The 21859-nt window shown below is 41.1% G+C and overlaps 1 protein-coding gene across 4 annotated transcripts; it reads right to left on the reverse strand.

Moving 5' to 3' along the window:
* Nucleotides 1-8629: 8629 nt before the first annotated feature.
* On the reverse strand, nt 8630-17910 carry AMIGO2 (adhesion molecule with Ig like domain 2). 4 transcript variants are annotated; one of them, XM_032689262.1, is made up of 3 exons: nt 17831-17910; nt 11486-11573; nt 8630-10385 (listed from the first exon to the last, which is right to left on the reverse strand). In XM_032689262.1, exon 3 carries the CDS (start codon nt 10310-10312, stop codon nt 8735-8737), a length of 1578 nt encoding a protein of 525 aa, XP_032545153.1. In that variant the 5' UTR covers nt 10313-10385; nt 11486-11573; nt 17831-17910; the 3' UTR covers nt 8630-8734. The 4 variants fall into 4 exon arrangements, with proteins under 4 accessions (XP_032545153.1, XP_032545151.1, XP_032545152.1 ...); XM_032689260.1 differs by lacking the exon at nt 17831-17910 and adding an exon at nt 17398-17802; XM_032689261.1 differs by lacking the exon at nt 17831-17910 and adding an exon at nt 17398-17802 and having other exon boundaries at nt 11486-11696.
* Nucleotides 17911-21859: the final 3949 nt, after the last annotated feature.

Here is a 21859-nt window from a genome sequence, read left to right on the forward strand (position 1 = left end):
ATAATATGGGCTACTATGATGCTTCCTGTCCCAAGAAATCAAAACATTTTGCAGATGCTCATTAATTAAACTCCACAAAAATGGTCAAAATCAGATTTTAAAGCTTACATTACCAAAATAAAATTAACACATTATTCCACAGTGGTTATCAGTAGTCATAAATACTAGCTTACAGCTTCCTAGACATGCATTAAACTCCTATTTCAAGTCCTATAAGCCTGATCAAACTATCTCATAAGGTCTGGGAAAGAGAAGCATTTCTTATCAAAAAGATAAGGCTAATCCTACTTTGCTCTATATGAGTGTATTGCAATACCTGAAACGTGGCATCCGTCCATTCTGTTGACAGCATGCAGTTGGTCTAGAAGTGCTGTTTTTTCTGGCCTCCAAGTTCCCACACCTGCTGTTTAGGGAAACTTACACAGCAGCCCTCATCTTTTATATTTAGTCTCCAGAGATGTCTTTGCGTTTCCCCCGTGTTACTGTGTCAGTTCTCCTCCCACTGCAAGGGTGAAACATTAATTGGCAAAGCTGACAGCAGCAAACATACCCTTATGCAATGTCACATCCTTTAGCAAATACATCTTTAAAGAAGAAAATGTTACATTCTGTCTTTACGGTACAATTAAGTAGTTACTTGATTTTCTGCAGAGGAAAAATAAAAATCCTAAACACCCCTACTTCAATGACGATATTTCAGAATCTTACAAGTGATGACTTGGAGACAGTAAGACAATCTACCCAAACCCACAAAAACTTCAAGAGATTCCCAGGTCATTAGTCCTTCTGCCACCCAGTCCAACCATCCACTGTCTCTTAGGGAAATCACGGATTAATATTACTGTGGTTTACCCACTGTGAGCTCATGACACGATGACAATTAAAGATAACCAGAAAGTACTTTTCTGTCCATGGTAAGGTCTTCTCATTTCTGGGATGAATGATCTACATCTGCATTATTGAGACAACAGTTCTCTATGCAGGAGGAAATTACTAAAACAGTATGAAAATTTAATATATTCAAAAGCCTGAGCCCCTGCCAAGATTTTGGGTACTGCTTTTGTTCTTCAGTTTTAACTTTTGATTCCTGTACATTATTTTATCACCTTTAACTCAAAGAGTAGTATCTTTCTCCTGGAAAAAAAATTCCTTCTGTAACAAATTGCAGCTTGTGCTCTCCATAAGAGAAGCTCATTGCTTCTAGGCAGAAGGAAAACAGCACTGCCTCTGAGCCCCAGTCCTCGGTCTGCCTTTTGAACACAGTTTTGTTAAGAAAAAGGGCCCCCCTCACATATGTCATCACTATGAAATGAATGTGGCATAATACAGCAGGTGAAATATCGACACAGATAATGAAAGCTAGTCTAGTCCTTGAGACCTTATAGCACATAAGCACAAATTTTGCAAGTTATACCTTACCGAGCAGGAGAGCTGCAGGAAATATCCCCATAACTCAGAACTATTTCTAGAGTCCATGGTATCTGGTATAGGTCTAATTTGATACTATTGTATATACTGGATAGGGAGATATTTACTCGTATTTTTGAAGAATAGGAAAATGGCAGAATAATGACAGGATAGCTTTATAACAGTAGCAACAATAATAACAGCATGTCTAAATATGTTTTTTAAATGTGAAATGATATACAGGACAGCACACACAACAAATCAGCTTATCTCTATAGAACATATGGATCACAGAGAGCATTCACTGCAACATGATCATTTTGCTTAAACTATATGCAGTGATTATCCATGCTTGAAAATAAAAACGGGAGGGGATACACATGCATTGACAAATATAGGAACTACCTTTTTACTATATGGATAAAAAGGGAAGGAGAAGAGATAAAAGAAAGTTTTCTCATCCCCAAATTACAAAACAACTGATAGGGTTGCCACAACAAATATCATTCACTCGCACTCATGAAAGTAGTTTACAAAATAGGATTTGAAATTATATTAGGCAACAGCTCAAGTATATTAACTTCTGCTTTAAAAAGAAGGTCAGAGAAGCAAGTATACTCTCTGTTCTTTTGCAAAACATCTTCTTCAGTAGGATCCAACCTTGATTGACATATCTGAGTGTTAGTAGCAGCTGTAATACCATACCAACCACTGTTCCCTATAACTTAAATCAGAAGGAATCTCAGTTCTGATACTAAAACCAAGGTGAAAAGCTTTGTTTCCTATCCACTGATGCTTAGGCAATGGTGAACTGCCTAGAGAAAGGTCCAAGGTTTTATTTTTTCTAAATACTCTGGTGAAAAATATAACAAATCCAATGGCTTTCAATGATTCTGATGTCAGGTAAAAAGAGTAAAGAGGACAAAAGTCAGATGTAATCCAGTCTGAGGCTCTATCTAGTGCTATAAACCCTTTTGCTCCAAAAGCAAAAGGCTAATTGAGCTGCTCCAGGCAACAGCAGTGCTTATCACAGCTAATTTATATTGTGGTCTTTTACTGCCGACATCACCTCAGCTACCAGGGAAAGTGCTAGAAGTCGTTTCATTTCCGTGAAAGGACATTTTGTCTTATGCAAAGGTCAGCATTTGTATTTGCTGAGGTTCTGTACTTTGCAGCCAGAGCACATAATAGAGCCTCCACCCCCTCTGGAGAGGGTGTCTAAAATTTGTTTGGATTTGGTGAGCATTTTGGTTTTAGGGCCATTAACCCTTGAGGACAGAAATTGGCAGTGTACCATATTAGTCAGCTCTCAAGCAAACGTTCATTCCCCCTCCACCACTCGTCCTCTCTCCTGACATCCCTATCAGGCATATATGCTGTAACAGCCTATTATGTTCCATGCATAGTTCAAAAGTGCAAATAAAAGCACTGAATTTAAAATGGGATCTGTGGTAAGGCCTAAATGAGGATTTCAATTGAGTTAGTTGATTGAGCTAATCTGATTAAAGAAAACATCTTCCCAATTGTCTAGGAAAGGTCTGCATAATGCAATTTGGCTCTAGCTTGCCAAGGAAATACTTACAGTTGATCCCGGACAGTCACGAGAAATATTCATATAGACTGCACAGCCTCTCTGTATACCAGAGTTACTTTATGCTAACAGAATTGTTTCACATCAGTGATGGTTTCTAAATCAATTTAGCTAAGTTGATGCCAAAAGTTGCATGAATAGTCTTTCTCATTTAAAAAAATTTAAAACATGCCATTTTGAATTATTCAAATGAGACAGAAAATATTAGTTAAATTAAAACAACCCACAGGTCTATGGCTGAATAACCTCAAAGAAAACACTTCAATTCACAACTAACTTTTCCTAATATCTCAGTGATGTCAAAAACTGATTATATAATTCTTGACCCTCCTCTCCTTTCCTACTAAATGTAGACTTCATTAGGAGAAATAAATGAGAAAATATTATTCCAGTTAATTAAGTTATTCTGAAAAGGAAAGAAATATAGATTCATAAAAGGAAAAAAATCCACTTAACAAAATCAGAGCATAAGCTAGAAATTCACAAGAAAAACACTTTCTCCACTGCATCTGCTCAATTATTTAATATTAATATTTGAGATTTCTGGAGGTAAGGAAGAGAAGTATGGTCCTTTTATCTGTGACTTGACCTCTTAAGCGAGTTTGGGATCTCTCCTATTCAGAAACAGATATTAATACTCTAACGCTTTGATTTTTTGTGTGGATCACTTTCATAGCTTTATTGCTGTCAGAGCCCTGTTAACATCCAGACTCTACAAAATACCCATGAAATCTGTATTTAGGTGTTATGTGTTTTTTTTTTTTTATTTATTTATTTTTTATTTTTTTTTTTATTTTTGTCATGTACTCACTGAAGACAAGACCTGAGATACTAGCCTTTGGCTCAAGATATTTCTTGGCCTTCTTCCCCTAACCTCAAACTTCTACTTTTATTCACATCTGAGCCCTACTGGGCAAATAGAAAAAAAAAAGGAACAGAGGAAAAATTCCTTAAATATGCACTCTCTTTCTCTACATATTTAATGATCAAAGTAATGTTTACCAAAGAAGCAAAAAGAAAGTCAGTAAAATCTAAACTGCTCAATCTGTAAATGAAACATGTATCCTGTCTTCTCAAAAGCTACTATGTACCAATGCCAGGTCTCATTTAGAAGTATTTGTTTTAATTAACCAATTTAAATAATCCCTTACAGCAACTTTGCAGTACATACAGAGATCATCTTCAGGAAGCCGGTTCTTACACAGTGCACAATGAAGTAAGAGGCTGTGAAAGGTCCCAGCTCTTGCCATAGCGAAATGGTGACAATTCAAGCTTGCAGAAGAGAATAGAAGTGTGTGCTGGGTGGGTCAGCCAATGGCTTTAGTCCACAGGGGACTGTCACTGTTACTTTAGGGATGACCACAATTGTATGATTTGGCCCATAATGGCTGGTGTATTCTCAACCAGTTCAGAGACATGAGATGTTATTAGGAATAAGCTGCAGACAAGGTATAAAAGTACTCTGAAGGAGGTTGATTTACCCTAGTAGGAAGAAATCATCTTGTGCAAACCTAAATTAAAGTTTATGGCTTAATCACAACTTGGCCCCAGGGTTTTGCTTGTTCAGAAGAACAAGCTATATAAACTGTTAGTTCTTTGACACTGTCAAGAATTAGAAGTTCTCAGACATCTGTTTTTTCAAAGAAGTGATGCTAAGGAAATAGATACATTACTACCTGGAGCACCATTTGCCCAAAATGCAGGGGGTAAACGCCTGAGCTTAAAGGACATGGTGCTGGCTGTCAGAACCCACTGCAGATGTCAGGCTGATATCAGGAAAGCACTTCACCCTCAGCTTCCAGCTTGGATGGCAGCTGTTCAGTGTATTTGAGGGGCAGTCAGACATGGTATCTGTTCATCGTGAGGTGGTCCCAGTCAGACACTTGACCTTATCGAGGTCAGAAGAGATGACCAACAAGCAACCTACCCTCTCTCCTGCCACTACAGGTGAGGAACAGGGGGATAATGTGGTTGTACAGCTGCTGTTGCTCCCCTCAGGACTGGCCTGAGAGGTTTCATACTGGCTTCACATGACTCCTCCACAAAGGTTGATGCCTTGCAGGCGTGTGAAGTACTGGAAACACAAAGAGGCAAGGACATGATCTGCCAGAGCTGTCTGTAGCCATTACCCTTATTTTTGATCCATGAGACAGCTGGAATCAATGCAACAGTCCCTTGAGTAAGAGAAAAGTTGCTCACTACTGTTACAGTGGTGGAGGACATATATTCATAGGAGCTCCCCCAAAAGACACAGCATTAAGCTATAGCTTAGAGCTCTGCCTATGACCTGTGTGGCATGGTCTCAGGCACTGGAAAGAACACAAGGGAAAGCAAAACCACCTGGGGTTATTGGAGCAGCATGGGGAATATCTCACTCCAGGCATCTTGCAGAGGCAGCGAGTGACCCCACGCCCAGTCGGACTTCTTGCCAGTAGCTTGGTACCTTTGCCATACTGCAAACCCCTTTTAATACCATGTCTGGATTGGTACCAGAGCACTCAACACCTCAGAACTGAGCTCTCTCTGCATTAAAAATACCATTCAGATTTTTTGTAGTTGATGGAAACAACAACGAGAAATCCAGGACACAGGCTATCAGATAAGACATGGTGGTAGGGCAGGACTATCAACAAAGCCTTTCTAGGAAGGCAGATGACACGAGAGCTGCAGATGTGGCATCCGGGCAGCCCCTCCTGCCCATGCAACCACCCAGAGTGCTGCAAAGCCATGGATCTGGATGGCAGCTCCAGCTCCCTGCTCACAGCCCTGATGGGGCTTACATTGCGACGGGAGGGAAGGAATAGATGAGCTGCATTGGCTTTCCACAGCTTTCTAAGAAAAAAAAGGACTGGGTCTGTAGATTTGTGGTGTCAGTGCTATATGATAAATATTCAGTAGTGACTTTAAAAATCTTTATTAAACTTGCACCTACTGAATGACGCTATGATAATGTAAAGCAGTGGAAAACAAGCCAACATCTCTTTCAAAAGCTTTGGGTTTACCACCTTGTTCATAATCACAGTTATAACTGCAACTACTTTGAAGGAGTCAGTAAAATATGGCCAGTTAATAGTCACAGTGAATATCTGTTGTTTAGATCAATGGTCAGCTTCTCTAGTCATCTGTCAGAATTACTCTTATCCCACAAATCCCCACACTTTTGCTGAAGGACAGCAGCCCTGTGGAAAAAAGGCTGAAGGATCTCTATCTTTTTTTATTAGGACTTCCATACACACTTTTAAAATGCTCAGTGAGTGTCACTGCCCTGCACTGTGAACAGCCATGTAGTCCACCTGCTCAGTTGTAGTTGCTAAGGAGAAGCCACACTGACAACAGCCTGTTTTCTTTTTCAGCCCCATTTGGAACTGACCATCAGTGCTCTTGTGTAAACATCAAAATCTGGGTCAATTAACCTCATGTATGACAACAGATCATAACATCTGCCCAGTGCTGTAACTGATCTGTACAACTTTCCACAGAGTATTTGTGTCTTCATTTCCCACCCTGCCTCACCACCGTTTCAGTCCTTTGGCCCTGGGTCCCCGATCATCTCCTTGTACAACACAGAGGACACTCATGCATCACATGTGTGGCATGACAGTAGATTGTGTAGCTTGGTCAAATCTTTTTTAAAAAAATTCTTTGAGAAGAAGACAATGTCAAATCTTTGCCTCACTGACAGATGACCCAACCCTATCACTGATTTTAGCAAAAACAATCACTGATTTTTCACCATACCTTATATATAAAAATATGGATTTTGGATTACTGCATATGCACAGACAAAAGAGGGAAAGGGCTTTATGAAAGGACACTAACCTGCTTGATATCAGAAGCTATTTTTAAATTTACACAATAAAAGATACAAACTCCTAGTCATCTTTCTCTCTTAAATATTTATTATTCTCTACCTGGAAAAACAATTTTGATTTTCCATTTCCCTGAATATCTTTGTTAAAATCTCCAGGCAGTCTGCTAATTCCACATACCTTGTACACAACACAGAAATGCTGTTTCCTGAGCTAATCTGTTTGTCAGATAGCTTGTTTTCAAACAATTAGCTACATTAGGATTTCTCCATAGCAAATCAATTGCTAATAGCTTTGGCTTAGCCAGATATGAGCTTTAGCATGATAATACACTTCTCAAATCACAAAAAAATGGCCAGTAGCTGTTACAGTAAGCATCTCAAAAATAAGTTACAGCTGCCATACCATGTAGCCCTTTGATTCTCATTTTGTTTATCCTTTACCCTGTCATTATATTCCCCCAAAATAGAGTGAGACAGACATGCTCCATTTACTTGTCTTTGGTAAATTGTAATTCCTTGAAAAACCTCTTTGAAGTTCCTGCTTATCAATGTGAGGAAGACTGGCAAAGCCTAGCCCAGTCCCAATGTAAGCAAGCTTAAATTAAAAAAAGGTAAATAAAACAGAAAAAGAAAGAGCAAATAAAACCGTATGCTTATGACAATAACCCAACACTTCATGACACCTATACTGCACAACCAGTCCAGGTCAGTCTTACAAGATTTATAAACTTTAACCATGCTACATTTGGGCAAGGAAGAAAGCAGTACTCATAAGACAAGTGCCAAGCCTAGGCAAAAGCTGTGTTTTCTGAATTTACAGTGTGTAAAGTCTTCTATACTTTCCATGTCCAAATACTGTATTTCCTCTTTTAAGAAAAAACTTTAGGAAACAAATTTATTAAGGCTGCAGGAACCACATGGTACTGAAAACAATAATTGAAATACTTCCTCTATTTCATGAAGTGATCTCTGAAGAGAAGCCACCCACCTCTAAGATTAAGTGGGAGCCACGGTAATAGTGGCAGATTTGTTCACCACATGTGACACCAAGCATACAGTATGCAGTGGTGGTTAAGAAAACTGGTTAGAATCAATCCATTTACCACAGCTTAATTAGTACTCTAATTACTCCTGGTTAGTATGAGTCTCCATGATGGACAATTTTAATTCTTTGACTAAGGCAACTGCAAAAGTAGTGTGTTAACTTTTACCTGTTTTCATTTTGTGAAACATTTATAAACAAATACAAGCACTTGACTTCTCACAAGTAATCTCATGACTAAGTTTTGCATAAAATTATTACAATACCCCTCATTTAATGTTTTCAAGCAATTACTTGCAAATGCACTATCAGTTGAAGGCCACAAACATTTACCCAGTGCTGCTAGCCATTCCAGTGGCAAATTTAATTCTTTTGTGCTGATTGGTCCAAGAAAAGTCATGACTTTTATCCCCTAGTAATTTTATGTAAAGGTTTCATGAGCCCATGAAAGAAATTGCAGGAAGTCTTGACATTTTTCTCAGTAGCCATGTGAATTTGCTTCTGTGCTCACTGTAGAAGAGCTGATTTATAAGCACGACCAAGAGCGTTGCATGGGGGGCAGCCTGTGCCTTTGCAGGTCAGCTATATGCACCGAAACCATCGTTAAACATGCACAAGAAATTTCTATGTATGGACCAGAAGGTAAAACTAAGGTTATACATGCACTGAAGGCATTCACATTAATGCCATGCTGTTTGCTTTTCCCAAACAAGGTATAAATGTTGCGTGGCCCTGCACTCAGAGAGGAGACGCAGTTCAAGGACTGACAATACATAAATTTTTTAAAAGATTTTCTCTCTTTTTATTTGTTTTTCCTGATGGTTGCTACAAGCAGAGGAGGTATTCAGAAAAGTAACTGCACAATACAAACACAGGCAGCAAACTAAGTTGGTGGCATGAAAGGTGTATCTGAGAACACAGAGTTGACAGAATCAGAGTCAGATTTTGTTCGAGTAGTTTTTAAGATACTCTCAGTAATGACACTGTCATTAGGAAACAGTTTTACTTTCCCATTCTGACTGTGTTTTGGTTCATGCACGGGTTCCAGAAAAGCTACCCGTTTACCAGTGCTAGCCTTCTTCTCGTCTGCTGGCATTGTAGAATTCAGCTCTTGCGGTATTGTAGAATTCAGTATGGAAGAGTGGGCACTGCTTTGGTTCAGCTTCCTCTTCTTCTTTTTTGCCTTACATTGACATGGGCAGGGGGTCAGATAGAGATACAGCAATACTAAAATAATACTGGCCACACAGGCAGCAAGGGTGGTAAAAGCTGTATTAAATGCTTCATGAGCATGGGACCTGTTCATTGTGAAATTGCTAACATTTATTCTAACCTCTACGGTTTCATTTAATAATCTTCTCTTATTTATTGCGATGCAGGAATACAGCCCTGAGTTCTCTAGCTGGGCATCTGTTATCTCCAGGCTGCCATTAGGAAACACCTTAAAGTTATTGGTCTCCCTGTCTGGCTCCAGCAATCTATTGTCTGGACTAATCCAAACAAAGTGTGTGCCCACATCGCTGATTCTGCTGTCACAGTGTACAATCAGCCTGTCACCAACTTGGGCATCATGAATAAAACCAAAAGCTTGGAAAGAGCTGTTGACAGTGCTTTCAGAGCAATTCAGAAAGTTGTCGAGCAGTAAAGGCAGTTTATTGTGACCTCTTGGGTCTGATTGCAACAAACAGCTGTACTCATTTTTGAAGTCCACCACTGAGCTGAACTGCCTTTGATACCAGAAGATTAGCATGGAGTACAGGATGCAGTCACAATAAAATGGGTTGCCGTGAAGATAAATTCCACTAAGTTGTTTAGCTGGCACTGAACTCAAGCGTTGAATAGGCATCAACCGGATGTGATTAAAGGAAACATCCAGCAATACAAGGTCTGTCAGTTTATGTTTTCCAACATATAAGTCCAGCGGAAAATTTGAGAGCAAGTTGTAGCTTAAGTATAGTTTCTGTAAATTGTACAATCCTCCAAACGCTAAAGAGTCTATCTGTGTTATCTGATTGTTGTACAGCAGGAGAACCTCCAGTGCCTTTAGCTCCTGAAACACAGGGCTGCCCAGTGTCTTCAGGCTGTTGGATGACAAGTCTAGGTACTTCAGATTTGGAGTTGTAGAAAAGCTTCCAGTGACAATGCTGCTAATGCTATTATGATTGACTATTAAAGTGTTCAGTTTCTCAAATAACACTGGGACCCATTCAGGCTCCAAAAGCCCAATTCTGTTATAACTCAGATCCAGCCTTTTTATACATTTATAAAGATTTCCTGGCACTCGACTGAGGTTCTTATTGGTGCAGCTTATGATATCACTGGCACAGATGCAGGCTGTTGGACACGTCCCTGGGGCACTGCCACAAATGCTTACTGTGAAGACCAAGAGGCATGCGAGTCCTTTGCAGTTCACTTTAAAAACTCCAAGTCGAGTAGGAATTGTCCACCTGTTTAAAGACATTGTCACTGTCTCTTAGCTGTCTCCCAGAGCTCCTTCCCACAGATTATATGTGCAGTTAGTTTTGCACCAGTTGCTGTCAAAAGAGGGATACAGAGGTACAGCACGTTAACATTTATCATTCATACCCTGATTGATTTTTTACACATGCCTTTTGAAAAATACAGGGAATTAATCCTTAGTGTTTCACATAATTAATTGTAAAATATAATTCTTAGGTGTTGTAAGCGTAACATTGGCTTTATATAAACATGAAATTCTACATTCATGTGTAAAAATATACACTATAGATGCAGTATTTTTTGTTTTCAAAAAGAATGCAACTATTCTTCAGTCTTGAACCAAGTAATGCAATTTCAGACAGTTCATTAAAAAAAAAATCAAAAATGTTCCTCTGTGGAACATGACTTGGTAATAGTATCCCCTACCTGTTTCCGAACCAGCACAGACAGAAAATTTCCAGTACAGGAAAGAAAATGCCTCATCTAAAAATGTTATTTTCGTGTCTAGTGGGAAGCAGTTATAATGTGTTTCTTTATGATCAGAAAATGTCACACATTTTCAAGAAAAGAATTTTCTCAGACTTCTTAGCTTTAAATGTCATACAAATTTTTTTTTTCTAATTCAGTAACTTACAGTTAAGGTATCAGCCTATTTTTAAAGTTATTAAAGACGTTCAATTAGAATATTTTGTATTCTCCATTTTGCTATTTGGCTACTTCTACCTTTGCCAATAAGCGTTGAGGCAGAAATCTTCTATGCCTGGTGCATACTTCAGGCACAAGTTTTGGGAACTTTCAGTAAGAATGAGTCAGCTGTTTCTCAAAACTTAGTAAAGGAAAAAAAAATATTTTGCTCATATATAAATAGTAAGAAAAAACCCAACGATATTCTTTTCTGAGACTATTTTAGAGTCACTGTGGTTTGAAGCAGGGACATAACATTTGGCACAGTAGTGATTCTGTGCTAAGAGACATGCTTTTTGCCATCTTCTAAGAAAATGTACACATACCAGCAGAGTAATGTTCTCTCTTGTTCTCCCTGGATACCTGTTACGAGTTTGTCAATAAATTCACAGGTAAGTTCATCTGCATTGATTATTGTCACCCCTTCAGAGCTCAAACATGGTATTCAGCTCCCACATACCCTCATATTCATTTCTCCAATCTCACCCACCTGTTGGAGCAGTATCTGAGCAGGACAAACCCTGTAATGCCCGCTCTGAGCTGCTGATAGTGGCTGTGGCCAGGAGCTGGGAGGCTTCCTGTGAACAGTGGGAGGAGGAGAAAAAAGCATCCTCAGATGGAAAGAGAAACTGTATTCTCTGATGATGCAAGATGGATGAAGAAAACACGAGTCTTGAGGACAAAAACATTAAAATCAAGACCTAAATGGTGGAGGGAAGCAGGGCAGAGAGACAGTCAGAGAAAGTGAGAGAGAAAAGAAGGGTAAGAGATACACAGGGAAGGTAGAGTAAAACCAGGGGAGGTGGATGCTAATGGAGCATCATCACTGTTACTAACGAAGCAACTGAGGAGGAGGTAGTTTGAGGATGCAGAAGTCAGTCAAGGCATATGAGACTGGAAAAGCAGATGAGGAGGGTGTAAAGAGGACTAAGCAGAAGAGAGGCAAGAGATTCAGGAGGTGAACCTTAGACCACACTTCTCCAGAGAATTTATATCTGCTACTTATGAACCTAAAATTACCTATGCAATTTATTAATACATGCAAAATGCAAACGTTTCCACTCCCCCTCAGTTCTTTATTTCCCTTGCCTCTAACCCTCTGCCAATCTGGCAGGCAGCTCAGTAGCTGGCAGGCTACTCTTAAGTCAAGTGGTAGAAGATGTGCTATGAAACTAAAGAGCTGAACCTTCTAACGACCCACCAAAAGAAGAGATATGAAGGTAGCAGGATGGGAGAATTCACCTTTCACAACAGTTTATATATACATTGGTTTTAGATGTTTGCATTTCCAAAAAAACACCAAGAGAATGGCAAGACTGCCAAGTCAAGTGCTCAAAAATTAAGGTGTTGGAATTAAGGTTTCCTTGCCATTTTTGATTTTTATATACAGTCTTTGGTTATGTGATAGTTTTAGTCTAGGCCTTCCTCGGTGATCAGTTTGTAACCAAGGAAGTGGCCATGTTCCCAGTATTCCATATGATTTTTATGCAAACTAGGGTATAAATAAGAAGGAGAGAGAACCCTTTTCCCTCTTCCCTTCTGGTGGATCTAAAGGCACAGGTTCTCTGCTGTCGGTCCTGCTCATGTGGGGGAGTCAGGCCTAGTGAGGCCTTGTAGGCCGTGGGAGCTGGAGGGTGCTGGCGGTCGTTTGGTGAGATTCTGCTATTTCAAGGAGAGTAGTAAGATTTTCATTCGCTAGTTCTTTATTGATTGTTATTGTGCATACCTGCTTCTGGTTTCTTTTGTGTTTTTTGTCCCTTTTCCCCTTCCCTTCCCCTTTTTGGGGGGTTGTTTGAGGTTCTCTTTTTATATGTACATAATATTGTAACTGTGATATATGTAAATATGTATATTTTGATATAGCTCAGTTGGTTTCGGATCTTTCCGTTTCTATAGTTTTCTTCCTTTGCCCAAAGGGGCGGGGGAGGTTTTTGCTGTAGTCTGGGGGGATTTGGCAGGAAGCCAACTCCAAATGGCTACAGGTTACATGATTGCTAAATTTTCCTCCAAAACTTTTCCTCACACTGTGCACAGGTTTTGAGGAAGAACAGGAAAAGAAAGGGTGATTACATTAGGAGCTCAGTAAATGCCTATATCTGAGAACTGGAGCATGTCCTATCCTCTGCCACAAAATTTGTGTGAGCTCAGGCAAATTATGTAAACTGGTGACTGTTAGAAAGTGATGAACACATTAAAAGCACCAGCTTGGAACTTAGAAAATAAGGAACCTCTGTGTGTTAAGTTTGGAAAGGACTCATCTGAAGAAATGCTGAGATGCGAGTCAATGCATGACTCTAGCTGGCACTTCTGACTGCAAAGGCTTCTCCTTGCTTCCCTCTCTATACAAAGGATATAGCAACATGATCTTAGCTATAGAAATATTGTAAAAATAAACCGATTGGTTTAAATGAAAGCTTAATATCAAGATTCATAAACTCTTCTAGGCTTTTACAGCCTGCTGAAGCTTCTAACTGCATGGGGCTTTCAATGGGAAGTTAGGAACCCAGACGAATATTTTTTTTAAACAAGTCATTTAGTTAGTCTACTGTATGAAGCAAGGCATTTGAAAACCACATACCATAAAACCATGTGCGTGAAGACTGAATTATAAAGTATCCACAAAATGGGAGATGTACTGCTGTTGCATAGGTTGCCTTCCTACTAACATTTGAATGCCTGATTCTGCAAGCTATGCAGCCTAATTTTTAATGTAACTGCACTTGGAACAAGATGAACAGCACTTTCAAAAATCAGTTCCCATGTTGAATATAACTGCGATCCTGGAGATACTCCCAATGGGATATACTAGGTCAATGCTCAGGTTTGGAAGGGTTACCAAGTTTAATACACTAGATAACCTTGCAAGTTTGCTTCTGTCAGTGCCTACAACTATCCCTGAGCTAGTTCGCAACCAAATCCCACAGGTAGATCAGTGAGTACTATAAATCAACATAATACCTTTGAGTTCTAGGGAGCAAAAAAAGCTTGCAAGGGCCGAAAACTGAGTTGTCCACTTTCAAAGCTTGTTGAAGTTGAAAAATGGAAACTGTTTCAGATAACTTGCCTTGCCTGGCAGGGCAAATGCAAATTATAGACATCCTAAACATATCACAGGACGTACAAGATGATTTAGAGATTACGCTGAAGAGCAGAAGCATTCCTTGCCATGCCCAACTCACAGTGCAGTGCCTACATTCCCAACAGGTTCTCTGCCCTTTTGGAGAGTAGGACTTTTGAGTTGCAACTTGCTCTTCAACCTGTGTTCCCCAAATCTTCCACACAGGTTACCTAGGATGGTCTGCAAAGCCAAGCATGATCAACATAAATATTTATAACCTATGCGGTCATTTGAACTTACTTAAAATAACTACATAAGTATTTCTGGGTAGTAACGTGCATGTGTTAAGGGGAAAGGAAGAATAAAGCCTACAATCAGCCCTATATTGAAAAGTGGTATTTTGTTTCACCCCAGTCACATTACTTCAGGTCTTAGAAAAGTCCTATTTTACAAATTTCAATATTGCATATTTTCTCAAGAGAGATACTGCTAACTATCAGCTAACATGTGTCAACAGACTCTGGCGAAGTACTTCGCCATTATTTCTGAATGAGCTGGGTAAATAGTTTTTAGATTTATAGTAAAGTAAAGGGCATGGTTGGGATTTTTGTTCTTGAATTCTTTTCAAAGAAATAATTTCTTTGTGGTGTTAAAGTGTGATATTTTAAGATCACTGCCAAAAACACAGTACTCTCTGAGATAAATCATCTGTGCAATATGATGTAAGAGGCATCTGTACACATGCCTCTTAACTGTTCAAGAAGAAATGCAGGACATATCCTGCTATCATAGGGAAGATCTTCTGTAATCAGGAACAGGTAATGTGTATGTGTGTTATTGGTTTTTGTGTGTATGTGTGTTATTGGTTTTTGTGGGTTTTTTTCCTTTTTTTTTTTTTTTCTTATTTCTGGGTTGGTTTTTGTTTTGGTTTGTTTGGTTCTTTTTAAAGTAATGAGCATCTAGAGCTGCTTATGGAAAAGGGGAATGCCAGGCAACATACAGCTTCACCATTAGTTATCACTAGAAGATCAACTAATGTCCTAGACACTCATTTCCCTTTTCTCTGGGCTCTCTCTCCCACTAATGCAACATTAATAATCTCTACACCAACTTTCTCATCTCCTGCAAGTACCTTCAGGCTTATTGCTGTTTCTTCCAGGGGACCTGTATACCAAACTATCTCTCCCAGTTCATTTGAGACTTTGTTAAAAAAATCCTTATGTGGCCCATCTCTTAATTTAAGTAGTGAATTGGACTGAAGTCCTTTTGAAAATACTACCGCCAGTCTTTTCATCATAAAAAAATTTGGTTTGATAGATGTTATTCCTACTGTAAAGCACTTTCCTGGTGATGCAAATAGTCCCACATCTGGCTGGTACATCCTGCAGAGTGAAAATGAAAACATTTGTACACAACCTCACTGTACCACTGCAGGAACAGTAGCCTCTAGAGAGTGCAAACACTAGAAAATATTAGAGATCTCAGTTCACCCTCCAGAAGGTTCACACCATTTCTATATCCCCTACCTCCTTCCTTGCACCACATCTCCTATGACAGTCTTCTCTTGAGTCTCGCCCCAGTCTCATCAGCACACAAATCACTCATACATCTTTGTACCTTCTCACTGACTTCCAGTGTCTACATAGGTGCTCTCCCACTATACCAGTCTACATATCAGATGAATCAGGGCTGTATTAGTTAAACATAATACATGAAATGAAACAGTAGTGGTTCAGATGTTAACATTTTCTCATAGCTCTATTATTTTTTTCTGGCATGACATTTGACAAAGCTTTCCTCATGAACTCAGAAAAGTGCTTTTTAGAATGGGGGTTTATTAATTTATAACAAAAATACTATACAAGTATAATTATTCATGCTTTTAATCCTAATTTTGCAAATCCTGCTTAAGTACATGACACAGCCATTAATTACAAACAGACTAGTGGCATCCTATGCAATTAATCTTTCAAAAAGTTACACTTATAAGGAAGGTCTGCATAAGATTCCATTCCTTGTGTGTTGAGGGGGGAGATACTGTCAGAGGAAATATTCCTACAACGGCCATCTCACTTCAGTCTCCAGGTTCTACTCTGCTTTTATCACTCCTGAGTGTAAAAGGAATTCTCTGCATCAAATCTTCCTGATAGCTGTGCTCAGCATTTCTGACTGAGCAGATCTGGATTACTCAACCATCATAATCCATGAGATTTAGTGACATGACGGATTGGACAGCAAAGACTGTTGGTGAACTACATCTGGGAGATGTCTTGATACACTGGACTAAATCCCTGAACTGGGCTAAATTGTGTTTGGTGCAGGAACTAACAGTGATGAAAAAAATGGCTTTGTATCATATTTGCAGCAAGCTGATCCCGAGGTCAGCCTGGCAAATGGAGTGGTCTCTCTGGCCAGCATCTGGCCAGACCTCAATCATGCTGAATTAGAGATTAATTTGTCCGAGTAACCTTAGCCAGATAAAACTATCATTTCTTTGAAGAGAGATTTTCTCTCTTTTTTTTTTTTTTTTTAAGCCCACAATAATTCACTTGGCTTAAAGAAAACTGAGACAGAGATGAGCAACCGGGTGACGTACAGAGCCTCAGTCGGAATAATCAACAGTCTCTTTACGGCAGTACCAGCTACATGAAGTCAACACTTATCCCTCTGAGGGAGAACAAGGGAAATAAATATGCATCAGTGAAACAATAAATTCACCCTTTTTGTCATGTTATTTTGTAAATCAAGCTGCAACCAAGCTTAAACCTTGCAAATTACTTCAGTTGCTAAGGAGATCAGCAAACAATTAAGAAAAAACACAATGATAAGCGGCAGTGCCTCTTACATTATCGGTAACCAGTTTCCAAGCAATGAATTTCCAGATCTACGAAAGTTTAGTTGCCCAGTGTAGGATCCCCACCGCCTCCAAAATTTATCTGACGGGCTAAACTTCAGAGAAACACCCTTGCCTATGAGGTGGGGGGCTCCTGCCAGTCTCCCGACAAGGTCTGCCCGCTACAGCCCCCTGATTCCTATCCAGAGTCGACGGAGAGCAAAGTTTCGGTGAGTCCAGTGGCCGGGCACGCTAAGCCGGCATCGGACCGAGGGCGCTCACAGGCATCCCGAAGGGTCTCTAACTGACTTCCCTGGGCAGGCTCGGCCGCTGCCGCTCCGCTCCACGGCGGAGGTACGGACTCGGTCTCCCCCGCCCGCTGCCGGTATGCGCTCGCCCCCGTCTCTGGCGGCCCATCTCAGCCCCGGCTCCTGCCCCGCTGGACCCTGTCCCCCGCCATATCCCGGCTACCGGGGGATGTCTGCTCCGCCACCCCGCCGGGCAGCGTTACCTGGAGCTCCCGGTGACCACTTCATGTTCGGGGAGCGCGACGCCGGCCCCGCCGCCGCCTCCAGCCCCGGCCCCGCATACTGCGCTCCGCTCGGCTCCGGGGGAAACTGGGGGCCCCGAGAGCGCGGCAGCGGCTCCGCTGCGCTCCCCCGCGGGCGCAGGCAGTGCTGGCCCGCTGCCCTCGGGAACGGAGCTGAGGCCCGAAGCTCGGCACCGGCGACGGGTGAGGAGGGAAGGCAGCAGACTCCCAGTCACAGTGGCGACGGGGTTTTTATCGCCTCCTGCCTCCGCCTTCCCAGTCTCTCCGGCTGCGCAGCGCCGGACCCTATGCCGCTTCAGCCCGACGCACTCCCGGGGGGTTTCCGCGGCAGTGGGACGGAGTCATCGGTGCCCCGGGGGAGGAGCGCACCCGCTGCCCCCGCTCCGCCCCTCACCTCCGAGGGAGCTGCTCGCTGCTCCGCCTCGGTCCGCTCCCCTCCGGCCCTGGCCGCCAGCCGCTCTGCCCCCGCCGACAGCGGGATGCACACCAGCCCCGAGCCCCGAACCTGGCCTGCAGCTCCTCGGCGCCCCGGCGGGGGGCAGGCAGGCCGGCTCTGCAGCCACCGGGGAAGCCCCGTTTTCGGAGGAGGGGATGCTGCTGAAGACGCGGTCCCCGTTAAAATACATCAAAACTCTCCGTAAGGGGAGATGGAACCTCAGGGTGTTCGTAAGGGGCGGATAAATTTAAAAGGCATCGTGTTAGCTCTGGAAAACCGTCCTCCGGTTCATTAAATGATCAAAAGCCACGGAGACTCCGTGGTAAACTGGGCTTTGATGAAAGCAAAGGAGTCCATCAAATGATACAAGTGGTTATCTAAAATTAATTGCTATATATACCGGGATTCTCTTGACCATGGAATCTGTGGGAGAGCTGCTGCAAATGAGGAAGTGTGACCAGATCAGAAAGAGGCAAAGCTGCATCTGAAAGCCCATGAACACATTTCCCTCTTTTTCACACTGCTTTTAACCTCCCGCAGTGAAGTTTCTCACTACATTTCCACCACAATTTGAAGTACCCTACATTTAGAGGCTGACACCCTGGCTAGCTGAGCAAATAACAGAGATTGTGAATTTATTGTCATCCAGATACAGTTTATAGAACAGTTCTCGGTAAACGGGCTTGCATATTAAAGCTGCTGCAAATCACACTTTTCTTCCAAAACCAAAGTGATTTTTAGTATGAGGATTCACGGCTACATATAAAGCTCAAGGGTTCCATCTTGTCCTAAAATTTAAGCTACAGGCAAACTAAAATTCTTTAGCATGGTACAAGGTATATGTCACATATGATTCAATACAGATCTGGTGAGGCATAGGTGATACTGCTATTGATTTCAAAGCCTTTTGAGCACTACTTTATAAAAATGCAGCTTTTTTGTCATCATTCTTATTTTGTGCTGAATTTCTGCATTTCTGTGTAGTTGGACTATACACCACTGAAGTAATTTTAATCTTCAGGTTATTGATTCAACATTGATTTGTTTTCAGACTCTCCATAGGAATATTCATTTGTTTAAAGAAGCTTGTTGTTTTCATGTAGACTAAACCATTAAACTTTTCTGGTGACCTCCATTTTACAAATTATTGGGTGAAATTTAAGTTGGTCACATTGCCAATACAGTCTGACAAAGATGGTAGTCACTTTTTTAGTTTCCTTCCCCTGCTGTCAAGACTGAATAGGTTGACCCTGCATTCTTCATCAAGACCTACTTATGGAATAAAAATTCCTTCTGTGGTAGGATATGGAGTAGCTGTCCATTTGTGATTTTTGTACACACTTTCATTGAACTAAATTAGTTTTAAAATACTAACAATTTTAATTGAAGTTTGTTCAGACTTCAGTAAGTGTGGATCACTTGTAGGTGCACAGTAACAGTACTGTTTGTAGCTAAGATATCTAGATTACAGTCATGAGAACTGGACGAAGTGATAATTCCCTTGGGGAAGGCAGGATCCACATCAAAGGGAAGTCTAATACTTACGGTAATAAGAATTTTGTTTTCCGATTATGTTTTTCTTGTTAATGCTGACTGGGATTTGCTTTTTATGTTGGAGATCTCAGGGCCCAGATGCTCAAGAAATTGATGGGAGTGGTGATGATCCTTACATGAGCTGCTCAGATTACAGAGAGAGGTCATCTGCCAATAAGCAGACTTTGCAGAGAAATCAAGATCAAGAGATGTATTGGATGGTCTGAAAGGAGTTCAGAACCACAGGACTCTTGTAGGTCTGAAAACATCTGGTTGCTGAAAATTACTGAAAGCTCAGTAATTTTTGTTCCCAAAAAAAGGTTTTGAGAGTTGACAAGTGCATGACATGATTCAATCTAATTCACTGTGCTATTTCACAACATAAAGGTGCTTTTGTCACTTGGAAGATTGCTTTTTAAAATCTAGTTTGGATGAGAACAATTGGTAATTAATTTTCTTCTACCAAATAGTACTGATGTGAAAACAGTACCTATCCAAAATCTTTGTTGATCATACATGAACACAAGCTGTGTGAAGCTGACAGTACATTAATTAGGCGTGAAACCTCTCTTTTGATAATCTGTACAAATGTAAGGTTTCTAGCATCACCAGTAGAGATTTTTATTGCAGAGAATTGCTGATAGCTGCCTGCTTCTTCCAAAACCATCAGGATTCTGCCTCCTGCCCCTCTACCAAACTATCTATTAGAGTGAAAGCTTTTCAGTTCTTGTTTTCACATCCTATGCAGTGCCATACAGACTGATAGGGCTTGATAAGGTCTTTTAATAACAATATTTCCCTTGTGATCTTGAAAGCCCCTACAAATACAGAAATGCCTCTGGTATCTTCAAAATTAAATCTATTTAGTAAAAAGGTAATTTTATTGCAGTTATATAATTAAATTGATTATTAAAGGACTTTTGTTTCAAAAGCTATTTGTTTAGGGGGAATTTATAATACCTTCATGAGCGTGCAGTGTAACTACTGGGCTAGGGACTAATTAGGAGGGGGGGTACTGGAAGAAATCTTTGTTCGCAAAGCCTAGGCATGATGACTGGAAGAAAGGAATATCCTCACTTCCAGAGCCTCTTAGGCTCTGTTTCTGGCAAGAGCATGGTTTTCCTGCCATAGTGCTCATACAGGAGGTAGGATTTCCAGTCTCCAGTTTAAAGCCTGGATATATACATTATAGCCATTAGATAGCACACAGTAAAAAGGGCCAGTCATCTTCCTTTTTGTGATTCCTGTCTCTCCATCCTGAATTAATCCTGTTTCAGTGTAAGTCTGGTCCAGGCTTTAGGGTACTTCAGTTAGCTGGGAGAGGAGGGATGCAGTGCCTCTGCATTTCACTCACAAGATCCACTCTGTTGACAAGCAGCAGATCAAGGAGAGCATCTTTCCAAGTCTGCTCCCTTAAGACCTGTTCCATAAAGTTGTCATTCAGTTTTTTAGGAATATTCTAGCCCAAGTGGTACCAGCTATGTGATGCTCCCAGTTAATTTCTGGCAAGTTGAAATCCCCATAAGGACAGGGGCAGTTCACTTGCAAGTGTCTCTTAGTTCCTCAAAGAATAATTTGTTGGCATTATCATCCTGGCTTGGGAGGTCTGTAGCAGACTCCCACAATGACATCTTGCATTATTTGTTTGCTCCTTGATTCTTACCCAGAGGCTCTCAATGGTACCATTGCCAGCTGTGAGCTCTATACATTCTAATCCTTCTATTACATACAGTGCCATCCCTCTGCCTCTTCTGCCCTGCCTATCCCTCCTGAAGGAACTGTAATTGTCCAGTAGGGCACTCCAGCCACAGGATTCATCCCACCAGGTTTAACTTATGACAACGATGTCAGATTTCTGGGACTGGGCCAAAGCTTCAAGCTCCTCTTTTGTTCCTCACACGGTGTGCATGAGTGTAGAAACATTTCAGTTGTGGTACATTGTAGCCAACACTTTGTGAGGCAGATTGAGGGTTTTCTCAAGTTTTGGCATCCCATCCCATCACTCACCACTGGTGAGCCTGGTTTTTGTCCCTTTTCCTCTTCCAAGCTAATTTAGAGCTCTGTCAAGAAACCCCGCCAGCTCCTGTGCTAGAACTCTTTTTCCCTTCTGAGACAGGTGTATCCTGAAAGGTGTCAGTAGACCAGGTGTCGAGTAGATCATCCCATGGGCAAAAACCCCCAAATTTTTCTGAGTACACCAGCCTCAGAGCCATTCATTGACCTGATGGATCTGCCTATTCCTATCAATATTATTCCTTGTTACTAGAAGAATCAAGGAAATCACTACCTGTGCTCCTGATCCCTCTACCAACCATCCCAGGGCTCTGAAGTCTGTTGATAGCCTTCAGACTTCTCTTTGTTATTTGGTCACTGCCAGTTTGAGTAACCAATAGCAGATAGTAATCAGAGGGCCTTACTAGACTGGAGGGTTTTCCAGTAATGTCCCTTATCCGA

Source organism: Chiroxiphia lanceolata, chromosome 5 (assembly GCF_009829145.1).
Source record: "Chiroxiphia lanceolata isolate bChiLan1 chromosome 5, bChiLan1.pri, whole genome shotgun sequence".
NCBI lineage: Eukaryota > Metazoa > Chordata > Aves > Passeriformes > Pipridae > Chiroxiphia > Chiroxiphia lanceolata.

Bases quoted from the DNA above. Each gene is read 5' to 3' on its own strand.
- AMIGO2 (XM_032689262.1), bottom strand. From the start codon at position 10,312: ATGTCTTTAAACAGGTGGACAATTCCTACTCGACTTGGAGTTTTTAAA.